At 42.8% G+C, this 12,538-nt stretch overlaps 1 protein-coding gene across 1 annotated transcript in view; it reads left to right on the top strand.

The window, feature by feature from the left end:
• LOC311116817 (beta-1,3-galactosyltransferase 1) overlaps positions 1-10,127 on the top strand; it is a 121,424-nt gene extending 111,297 nt beyond the window's left edge. Inside the window, exon 3 of the mRNA XM_084191852.1 lies at positions 7,704-10,127. Coding sequence (XP_084047978.1) covers positions 7,983-8,972 — 990 coding nt within the window. The 5' untranslated portion in view covers positions 7,704-7,982 and the 3' untranslated portion in view covers positions 8,973-10,127. The remainder of the gene's footprint in view (positions 1-7,703) is intronic.
• The last annotated feature ends 2,411 nt before the right edge of the window (positions 10,128-12,538 follow it).

Genomic DNA, 12,538 nt, shown 5'->3' with positions numbered 1-12,538 from the left:
ATAATGGATTCAAATTGGCCCCGCTGGTGCAACGCAGCAGTTCTTGTTTGTCCTGTTCAATTGTTCATAGAAATTTATAAAATGTACAATTGGCACACTGTGTTGGACTCTGTCTATCGCTAACTAACTCCTTAAACTTCTATAGGTCAATGCCAGAAAAGTTATTGTGTTTTTGAAGTCTGAACGTTTCAGTCACATGCGGCCGGTCTCATAGTAATGGCTGGAACAGAATAAATGGAATGGTATCGAACACATCAAACACATGGTTTCCATGTGTTTGATACCATTCCATTCACTCCATTCCAGCCATTATTATGAGCCGTCCTCCCCTCAGCAGCCTCTTGTGGTTTCAGTGTTCACCATTCTCATTTGCCCATGGCTTATTTCACCTCAACTAGCTTACATCCAACTACCATACCAGAGAATGAGAGGTCAAACCTCCAGAATATACAGTATAGCTAAGCTGAGAGAGAAGGTTTTGAAGGTCTGTCACCTACATCTTTAGCTGGAGGCTTCCATTCTATTGATATAATAACAAATACTGTACTTTACAGTGTATCTATAGGTTGTAAAGATCACCTTTACATGCACAGCTGGTCTACCCACTCATGTTTATACTAAACTATGAATTCTAGACACGCTTTTTCGCTCTGCTTCATTACTCTACCAAAAACAGCCGAAATCCTCCATGTCCTTTTTGGACCCAGCATTTCCTCCCCATCCCGTCTCTCGAACGCTACAGCAAGTCTCGGATATTAGATGACAAGAATGTCACCCGGTTGGACGGTAAAATATATCACCGGCATGAATCAAGTTGTCATTTCCAATTTATGCCAGAGCACAGGTCCTGGTGCCGTGGACAGACTACTGATGCTGTCCTCTCTCTCCCTCTCTCCCTCTCTCCCTCTCTCCCTCCCTCCCTCCCTCCCTCCCTCTCTCCCTCTCTCCCTCTCTCCCTCTCTCCCTCCCTCCATCCCTCCCTCTCTCCATCTCTCCCTCCCTCCATCCCTCCTCAAACAGTAACAGTGTCTCTCTGATTCCTACATACATTTCCCTCTTCAGAATCTGTCATTCATTTGAAATTTAGCGCATGCTTATCCAAAGCGACTCACAGTCAAAACATATATTGTACTCACAAGGTGGTACTGAATGATAAGTCTGTGCCAATAATGACAAATCAAATCAAATCAAATTTTATTGGCCACATGCGCCGAATACAACAGGTGTAGACATTACCGTGAAATGCTTACTTACAGCCCTTAACCAACAATGCATTTATTTTTTTATTAAAAAAAGTAAAATAAAACAACAACAAAAAAGTGCAAATAGTTTGGGTAGCCATGATTAGCTGTTCAGGAGTTGTGTGGCTTGGGGGTAGAAGCTGTGGAGAAGTCTTTTAGACCTAGACTTTGCACTCCGGTACCGCTTGCCGACAGTATCTGTTTGTCTGTAACAGATTTGATAAGGAGACCAGAGATATTTAACTTTGCCCCTACAGAAACAGTGCCTGCGCAGAACATACAGACCACCATAAAAATTCTCTAAGAGCCTCTTCCAAGCAGCTCGGCATTATTTTATATTCCAGGAAGTGGATTGTGCGGCCTTAAGTTAATTATTTCTTACCAACAATCATTCAATTATATCTGTTATCAGGAGAATACACAAAGGCTAGAACCATACTGGGAATCTTTATCATGCCATTTTAATTAACACTAATCAAAGTGAGAGAACGCTTATTAATCCAGCCTCCATCAGGACCTTCACGCACCATTTAACCAGAAACCAGAATTACATCTTCACAATATTCACAGCAACATCCAATTGGTAGAGGAGAGAAGCTTGGAAGAATGTCAAAAAGAGTGGGGTGATTTCTGATTGACTCTCCTCTTCCTGATGCTTATTTGTCCAATTATGAACCAAGTATTGGGACATACTAACAAATCATGGCCCCAAAGTATGTGCTCTGTGGTTAAGGAGTAGGTCAAATAGTTACATAGTGAACTATGCCTACACACAGAACCATGTGGGGCTATGCTTCTGTGGTGTTAAAGATGCACTATGCAGACATCGCTCCGCCATTTCCTGGTTGCTAAAATTCTAATAGTTCGCCTAATTTCAGTTTATGTGACAAAACAAGTAAGTATAGAGTAGAGAATCATTGTACCATCTAAACCTCTGAGAAATATATTTTCCACAACCCAAAATATTGTATTTTCAGCTGTTTGAAGCTGGTGTACAAAACCGAAAGTAAAAGACACAAAAACGAATCTTAAGAACGGGAAGCATAGAAATAGCACCCATAGAACTGCTTCTTAGACTTCCTTTCAATGAGAACACACCCATTTAATTTCAAGACACTGATCACCCCAATTACCTCCCCCTTACTCCAGCTGCTCCCTATATGTGTAGATGCCCATCACAGGAGGTTGGTGACACCTTAATTGGGGAGAACGGGCTTGTGGTAATGGCTGAAGCGGAATTAGTGGAATGGTATCAAAAACATGGTTTCCATGTGTTTAATGCCATTACATCTGCTCCGTTCCAGCCATTATTATGAGCCGTCCTCCCCTCAGCAGCCTCCACTGCTGCCTATGTAATTACTATACGGTCAGGTCCAGTCATAGATATAAGGTGGCTGTTGATAGGCTGCCTTGCATTAATCCATGTCACTGTATCACTGCCTATGGGGGCCTACAGTGCTGCATTTCCAAGCAGCCTCCGTCTGACTGACTCCACAGCTTGCATTTCAAAGAGAATGAAAAGTGAGTCTCTTGAGATTTCCCGTAGTGAAAGGCTCACATTTTGGAGCAGTAACCTTCCGAGACATACCTCATTGACAGCAAGACTTAATGTCTGGCTAACAATATATCTGAAACTGCATACTCTATATTCTACTTGGATGTAGGGGGATTTCCATTTAAGTCTCAAATCTGCCTTTCGTCCTCCTTGATTTGATTGAATGATATTACAGTTCTATATTATAGTTCTATGTTACAGTTCTTGCCCTGCTTTCAGATATAGGTATACCTGATAATCCCGGGGAGATGGGAGCTTCTTTCATGAAGAGATATGTTGACAGCTCTGCTTATACGAGTAGGCATCAGATCTGTAGGGGCTAGTTATGTATTTTTCTCCCTTGCTGCCTTTTATCTCCAGATAGATCAGTAAATTGGACAGGGCAGTGTGAGACGTCTACCTTCGCTATGGCGTTTGATGGATGTGCCCGTAGATTTGATGTATTATTTATTTTAAAGCTCTTCTCATCTTATGAGCTGAAGTCCATCTCTGAAACACTCCCTTTTCTCAGTCTACTCAACAATAGCCTCTCCCTGAACACTTGTTTTTAATTTTCCGTCCCTAATCACACCTTTCTAACCAAGGTCACTTTCCGCTTAAATAACAACTTCAATTAATTGCGAGGAGCCACCAGGCTGGCCTATTGTTGTGGTGCATCAGAGTCAGTATATTACACTCTCTCTGGGAGGAAAATACCTTTAACTGACTCCAGCCATCATCAACACAGAGTTGTTGTGCATTATCACATACACACACACACACACACACACACACACACACACACACAAATGAACAACACAAAAAAGCACACACTAAGGAGAGGAGTGTTAGGCGGCAGGCCAAAGCAGTAGATCAACGAGAGGGTGAGCCATGATTATAAGGCTGCTAAATTCAGTTCCTCAAGGAAGGGGGATGTTTGTGGTGATTTAGAGCTGAATGGTCTAATCCAGCCAGATGCATTGCATTTTCTCCCCAATCTCTCCAGCCCCCACCTAGTCCAGTGTGAAGACAGGACTCCCTTTTAATTACCCAGAGTGCATTGTTGTCTGCCAGTTGTCTGTCAGGGTCGTTGACAGGGCAGCGGCGTGGTGGGGTTACAGTGGCTCTCGCTTTCTTTCTTCATTCCGTTCTCTCTCTCTCTCTTTCTCTCTACACAATACTTTACTTTCTGCTTCCTGCTGTCATGACAACCAATATAATAGCTCACATCTGTCAAAGACTGCTGTAGCTTTATTGTCATTTACACCACAGACTTCTTTTGGGAAATATTAAGTGTATGTAATTAAGCTCTACAACGCTTCACTGAGTGAAGGGAAAAAGTTTAACAAAGTTTTATTGAGTGCAAGGATTTTAGATTTTCTGTCAACATTCTTCTTCTTTAATTGAGTGTTGGGAAAAAGTGAAGCAAAGCTTAATTGAAAGCCTGTCTTTTCCGTTTCCGGTATGACAATCCAAGAATCAGGGAGAAAACATGAATATGATACTGCCATGATATCCTGTTCATTCAAATAGCCTCTGCAGGTCAAGGTATTCTCTCTAAAAAAATAACCTACTTCAACATGAGGGGGGAAATGGATACATGTAACAAGTCCATCTGTCGCGAAAGGAGCTGAGGTTTCTAGTACTACTTTCCCTGTACCACTTAACAGAATCAGCTGACACTGTGATCTCAAGCACAAAGAGTCAATCTAAGAGAGAATAGTGAAAGGAATTGTACACTACAATCCTACGGAAATTACTGAAGGAAAGGAAGCAACATTTCTCTCTCTATCGCTCTCTCGCTCAGAGACAGAAATAATAGAGTGAACGGGACGAAGGAGGTCAGGGAGGGCAGATGATTTAGCGGCAGAGTTAGACAAAAAGAGAGAGGGGAATAGAGAGATAGAGGAGAGGAAGCAGCCGGAGGTGTCCATAGAGATTGATGGCTTATAGTGGGTGGCGGAAACAGCTGCCAGTAAGGTAGGGTGTGTTTGCAGTGGGTGTCTAAGACCCAGCAGAGCATGGGGAAAGGGATCAACAGTATCACTGGAAAAAAGGAGTGAGAGGGGGAGTGATAGAAAGAGAAGAATGATGGAGAATGAGGGGAGAGAAAGGGATGGAGGAGAAATTATGGAGAACAATGGGGAAAGAGAGAGGGAGAGAGTGATAAACAGAGATGGAGGAGGAATGATTGAGAAGAGGGGAGAGAGGTAGGGAAACATGATGAGGGATTAAACTCCCAGTGAAAAGTGATGGGAGGACGGGAAATATGATGACATAGAATCTGCCACTGAAAGAGATGGGATAAAGAATATGAATAGATTTAATCGTGTCCACTCTCAAACTGTGACAGATAAGGCAGGACCATAACTCCAGAACTGTGAAGTCAATCTAATCTAAAGAATTCATGAGAGCATCTCACCATTTTGAGCATGTCACTCAACATTACATTTGTGGGATATCCACAGGGCTTTCCTTTAATCACACAACACAGCACTCAACTATGCCAAAACTATGTTAATTCCCAAAAGACATGGAATTCAGGCCTCTGAACCTCTGAACATTGTATTTGCCCTCTGAACCTCTGAACATTTTATTTGTCAGAAAGATAATCCTTTGGATACAGCAATATAACTGTTCACCTATGTTGGTGCACAGATGTCATATTGCGTTATCCAAAGGATTATCATTCTAACAAATAAAAGGGACACATACGGCGGCAGGTGACTTAGTGGTTAAGAGCGTTGTGCCAGTAACCGAAAGGTCGCTGGTTCTAATCCCCGAGCCGACTAGGTGAAAAATCTGTCGATGTGCCCTTGAGCAAGGCACTTAACCCTAATTGCTCCTGTAAGTCGCTCTGGATAAGAGCGTCTGCTAAATGACTAAAAATAAATAAATAATAATAATAAACATACTGTGGGATTAATCTTTGGTCTCGTCTGGTGACTAAACTGTCCATTATGATTATTTCTCTACTCAACATACATGTAACTGCCAAAATAAAGGCAACACTTGAGTAAATGAAGAATACAAAGTATATTAAAAGCAGGTGCTTCCACACAGGTGTGGTTCCTGAGTGAATTAAGCAATTAACATCCCATCATGCTTGGGGGCTGGGTAGGAGCCTAGCAGTTAAGAGGTTGGGCCAGTAACCGAAAGGTTGCTGGTTCGAATCCCTGAGCTGACTAGGTGAAATCTGTCGATGTGCCCTTGAGCAAGGCACTTAACCCTAATTGCTCATGTAAGTTGCTCTGGATAAGAGTGTCTGCTAAATGACAACAACAAAAAAATGCAGGGCAGGAGTGGTCACTGAATGGTTTGATGAGCATGAAAATGATGTAAACCATGTGCCATGGCTGTCTCAGTCACCAGATCTCAACCCAATTGAGCACTTATGGGAGATTCTGGAGCGGCACCTGAGACAGTGTTTTCAACAAAACCCCAAATTATGGAATTTCTCGTTGAAGAATGGTGTCGCATCCCTCCAATAGAGTTCCAGACACTTGTAGAATCTATGCCAAGGTGCATTGAAGCTGTTCTGGCTCGTGGTGGCCCAATGCCCTATAAAGACACTTTATTTTGGCAGTTACCTGTACATTGCCGTATGGTGGAAAACTGTTATTTTTGTCTGTTATTTTTTACAGTCTCTTTCATTCCTAATCCCAAACCCATAAAGACGCACTTTCTTTATTCCACACCACAATCTGTAGTCTCGCTGCTGGTAGTAACAGGTGCCAGTTCCCTGAGTGAAATCCTGAGTACCTCTCCCTTCTTGTTACTGTAATGATGGAAAAATACACTCTTTGCTTTGATCCAGGACCAATGCTGTTGCTGTCTGTGATGGAAACACTCACTGAGCATGGTGTGCTTTTATCAGAGCTGACTTTCTTTAATCATGTCTTTCATCATCGAAGCGAAACAATGGTTATTTTGTGATACATTTTGCTCTGTCACAAAGCCACTATTATGATTAACCATTCTAAAAAGCAGTGTTGTGTGCATACTTATATACCCGTGAGAGTGCCATACAATTCCTACTGCCATGGTAAAGGCATCAGAGCGTTGGTGCATTATTTCCCTGGATGCTACAGTACCTATTGCACCAAGCGAGGAAGAGCTCATTACTGAACAATGTTTCCTGTCATGCCAAGATCACTGTGTCATTTAGAGAGAGAGAGAGAGAGAGAGAGAGAGAGAGAGAGAGAGAGAGAGAGTGAGAGAGAGAGAGAGAGAGAGAGAGATGTTTCCCATGCCAATAAAGCCCTTTAAATTGAAATTGAATTGAATTGAGAGAGAGAGAGAGAGAGAGAGAGAGAGAGAGAGAGAGAGAGAGAGAGAGAGAGAGAGAGAGAGAGAGGAAGAAGAGCAAGAGCGAGAGAGAGGCGGGGGAAGAGAGATATAAAGACAGAAGGAAATAGGGATGAAGAGAGACAGAGAGAGAGACCGAGAGAGAGACAGAGAGAGAGAGAGAAAGAAAGAGAGAGACAGAAAGAGGGAGAGGATCCAGAGCATTTCCCTCGGGAGTGTTTCTTCTTAAGGAGACTTTTCAGAGAGTAAGAGTGATATTGCTGATTTGACACGGCGTATGCAGCGAGGGAAGGATAAGCGGAGATCAACAGTGTTTATAACCACAAAGTAGCCAGAACAAAATAAGAAGAAAAAGCAGGCCATAAACATATCACCAGAGGATGGCTTGGAGGAGTATTCACTCACCTAAAGCTATAGAGATCCTATCACATGTTGAGTTATCTGTTACTATAGAATGTGATTATAGGAAACAAACAAAGATAATCTTTCTGTATGTGTTTCTAAGATCATACTAACCCTCCTCATAATTCCACCCAAGTGAATACTCTAATTTTTCCAATGACTTCTGAAACATTCTTGTTAAGGCTTGACTAATCCGTTTTTTATCTGTTTCTGTCTAGAATAAAATGCTGGCAAGAAGAATGCAAAGAAGCACACTTGGGACCTCTAATGGAATGGAATAGTACAATGGCTGCATTGAGGAAAAACGACAACCCTCCTTTTCAACCAGAATCCCACCACTAGGCTGTATTAAAGCAGTCGAGGGTATTGAATTAATGTCAAGCGTCTCGTGGAGGCAGCATCATGCTGCACCGCTGGAAGTAGCTGGAGGGACCACCCATGGAGATTCCACCTTCTCTACGTTCTCAATGCTCCTAACACGCGCCAAGTAAACAGAAATGCCTTCAAAGGTCAGCTGCTTATACTTGTTGACGGTCGTTTGCTGGGCTAGCGCTCTCTGGTACCTGAGTCTGTCCCGTCCCTCCACCTCCTACGTGGGCCAGCTGTCCATTCCCATCCGCCAGAAGACCAAGCTCACCAAGAACGGGACCTTCAGCAATATACGGACTCGGCCGCTCAACCCGCACGCCTTCGACTTTGTCATCAACGAGCCCAAGAAGTGTGAGGCGGAGGCACCTTTCTTAGTCATCCTGATCAGCACCACCCACAAGGAGTTTGATGCACGTCAAGCGATTCGAGAGACGTGGGGTGACGAGAGCACGTTCGGCGATGGCGTTCGCGTCCTCACACTCTTCCTGCTGGGGAGGAACGCGGACCCGGTGCTCAACCAGATGGTGGAACAGGAGAGCCAGATCTTCCACGATGTCGTAGTGGAGGACTTCATAGACTCTTACCACAACCTCACCCTGAAGACCCTGATGGGCATGCGCTGGGTGGCCACCTTCTGCCCCAAGGCCCAGTACGTCCTCAAGACGGACTCGGACATCTTCGTCAACATGGAGAACCTGGTCTACAACCTCCTCAAGCCCGCCACCAAGCCGCGGAGACGCTACTTCACAGGCTACGTCATCAACGGAGGTCCGATCAGAGACATGCGTAGTAAGTGGTACATGCCCAGAGACCTTTACCCTGAGGCTAAGTACCCGCCGTTCTGCTCGGGCACGGGGTACGTGTTCTCGGCGGATGTAGCCGAGCTCATCTACAAGACGTCCCTGCACACCAGACTGCTCCACCTGGAGGATGTGTATGTGGGGCTGTGCCTTCGCAAGCTGGGCATCCACCCCTTCCAGAACAGCGGCTTCAACCACTGGAAGATGGCCTACAGTCTGTGCCGCTACAGACGGGTCGTAACGGTCCACCAGATCTCCCCGGAGGAGATGCACCGCATCTGGAACGACATGACCAGCAAGAAACACCTCAAGTGTTAACCAGCTACCTACAGTTAGTGCCAATCTGAGGAGGTCCTGAATTCTTCTTCTTCTTCTCCTCCTCCTCCTCTTTCTCTTCCTCCTCATCCTCCTTCTCTGCCCCTTCCTCCTCTTCCTAACTCTGCTTTTCTTTGTCAATGTACAGCACATGACCCTGAGGGTATAACAGTGACCGTCTGGCCGTTTGCATAGTCCAAGAGACGCTTCGCTAAAAGCCTCTTTATCAGACCAAGGTTACTCTCTGCTGTTGTAACTCCTGCATTCTCCCCCTTAGCTATTGATGAGTTTAAAGGCCACAGGTATGAACATAATTCTATACATTTTCTGAAATATATTTGATTAAAAAAAACACTCTATGAAAATCTAATAATGTCCCACGATGCAACAGTATGCCATTTGCACCATATGTTGTTTATTAGATGAAATCACTAAAACGCAGAGGTAGAAGCTTAGCAGTGGGACAGAATAGCACAGATGCTATTAGGCTAATCTATATAGGCAACGCTGCTAATTTACAGAAAAACTCTGGCCCCATTACTAAAGAAGTAGGGATGATAAGAAATACCAAGATATACAACCTATGTAAATGTTCTGCTGTCAGTTAGGTTGATAATGAATGTCCACTCTTAATTTCCAGTCTTTGTATAATTAATAAAGATGTATTTGTAGGATGTACAGTTTTGGTACCGCAACAGATGTTGTCATAGTGAAAAGACCATGATAGGTTCACAATGTAACAACGTGCTGTAGACATAGATTGAGTGTTCATTGGAATGATCTAAGATTGTTAGAACAGGAGACTAACAATTCAATGGACCTACTGTATAATGATGGACATACTTGCCTCTGCAATTGAGTTGTAATATATTGTTTTAAAGAGCAAACATATTTTCTTACTATGGATCTGGAGTCCTTTGTATTGTACTATGTAGACAAAGACTTCATTTCTTGAACACCAGTATTTCCTATGGGACAGTACAGATGACGATGTAACGATATTAACCACATGCATTCCCAGGTGAATGTTATTCTATCTGTATGTGATGTGCAATTATTTTTTGCTCTTTAAGCAGTGCTGTGATGAGACAGACTGCAGAGTGTCATATTTTCTATTACTTGAACCAGAGGGACTACACAACCAATGGCTGCATTACATTAAAGACGTATTTCATTTTAGAGTTTATTCCTTTTTTCCACGTATTTGGTATTTTAAAAATGATGTAATTTACTGTGTGTGATCCTAATAAGAGGACTGTTTATAATATTGTATAATTATTCAATAGGTTTTATTTCAATACATGCAGTAGACTGCCAAATACCTATTTATACCTGACTTAATGACTACAGCTTTACCCAAGTCCATCGCTATAGTTGCAGTGCATCAGGTAATGAATTGTAAACATGTTCAGTGCTCATTAAGATTGCCTAGCAACACAACTCTGTGTGTAAAACTGTCAACATGCCATGAACAACTACTCAGAGAAATGCCTTCATACTATGACTCTGAACTACTCGACTGAATACTCAAGATTTACATTTGCTCATCTGTAGAGGTGTGTGTGTGTGTGTGTGTGTGTGTGTGTGTGTTTAGATTTTTATTAGGATCCCCATTAGCCGACGCCAATGGGGACAGCTAGTCTTAGTGGGGTCCGGCACATAACGAAAAATACATTACAGGCAAAAGACTTGACAATTTACATCCATTTAAAAACATGAACATGTAGTGTGTGTGTGTGCATTTATCAGTTACACATACATATCAGTACATACACACAAAAAGTAGGTCACATGGGGGAGCTGTGTGTGTGTGTGTGTGAGTGTGTTTGAGATATGTCAGAATAGAGCTCTAGTAATTGGTTCTTCCTATCTGTGAGAGCAGGTTTGTCAGATGCAGACAGGTGTGTGTGTGTGGCAGAGGTGAGAACACTTTGAAACCCAAGTTTACTAACATGGCTCCTGGGATCTCCTATGAGCCTCTGGGGAGTTAGATAGATTCTATATAGATCAAAAGGTGATTCTCAACAGTATATATTTTGAACACATGAAGACACACTGTGGTAAAACATTTACAGTGTTCTCACAAACAATATTGTCATGAAATCTTTGGGGACAGACACGTCTCTCTGTCCTAACCGTTTTTCTCACAATAAGAGTATTCTCAGACGCTGTTCTGGTTGAAAATCTATTCAGTTAACTTGTGATCAATTTGAAACCCCTTGAAATGTAATTGGACTTTTAATACTGAGGATAAATGGTGTTTTGATGGCTTGCTCCATTCTAAATGCATCCACTTAACCACTTGTTACCTTCATTCCCAGAGCCTGTTCAGTATAATGCTGATGGTGTTCTGTTACATGACTCACAGGTGACACATTCACTATATAACTCATTTTGTGTTCCATACATTGCAGTTATATTTGCAGTGTTGCGCAATAAACTGAACGGTTGGGAATAACATACTGTGCTAATGGAAGGCATGTGGGAGACATGGAGGCATCAGCCAGACAGACTGCTGTGTTGACAGATAACGGTAGTTCTGGTTAGTCATCAAAGTGGATTAATTTGTGTGTTTATCACAATGGGACTCTAGGCCATTAATACAAATATTGGAAAATAAAGAGATACAAGTTTCTTAGTAGACTTGCATCAAATTCAACTTGCAACAAGTAAAAGACTGAACCACATAAAAATTAGCAACCCAAGTAAAAAAGATGGGACCAATCTGAGGGCAGCATGTTCCATCTGCCATGGTAGCAAAGGGCTGCTTCAGATGAGGGCTCTTTGAAAGCAGCTGGGCACACAATCGTTTTTATTTTCAGCGATAGGATTGTATCACAGGATTCTCTCTGAATATACAGTGTGATTAGGGAGTGGAATATGCAGAAGGATTTTCTGCATCTGTTTCACAGAGGGCATTGATGGATCTAATAGGGAGAAGTTATCTAGGGTACTCATTGTGCACTGTTTTGTGTGTGTATGGGAGCATTCCTGTCTGTGTATGTAGATTTGTATTCATGGGGGGGAGGGATTTGGAGATGCTTTTGCCCTGCTTTTCTGAGTGGCGGATTGCAGATCACTTGTTGTGAGTGTTGAGAAAAAGCCTTGAAATAGAAATGATCGAAGAAGGAGCCATTTTTATTCCCTCCTCTAGTACCAATCTCCTAGGAGACGAAGCAGAAAAATGAGCTGATTATGCGGAATTTAAAACCGTAACGTTTTTTCCACATCTGCCAATCAACAGCTATCTCCTCTGGAACTGTCTTGCAAAGCTGCGTGCCGTGCTGTATGTGTGCAGGTCTGTGGGTGCGTGCCTGTAGGCCTACACAAGCCAAAGCAATACTCTACCACATGGGTAAATACCCCAACTCAATCCTCAGTGCCGAGTAGTTCCAAACATCTATTGACACGGTCTTGCACTCTGGAGAGGGCACACTGTATTTGGCAGTTGTTGACATTTTCTTATTACTTAGAACTGACTTAAAGGTCAGGATTTGATGCAGTGCCTCAATAACCGTCCCACATTTTATTAGTCTTTGTCACAGTTGCTGGATTTTAAAAGTGTGATA

Source organism: Coregonus lavaretus, assembly GCF_964263955.1.
Source record: "Coregonus lavaretus genome assembly, contig: HAP1_SCAFFOLD_864, whole genome shotgun sequence".
Lineage (NCBI taxonomy): Eukaryota > Metazoa > Chordata > Actinopteri > Salmoniformes > Salmonidae > Coregonus > Coregonus lavaretus.
The sequence above is the reverse complement of the archived record's forward strand: the minus strand, read 5'-3'. Positions and strand labels throughout refer to the sequence as shown.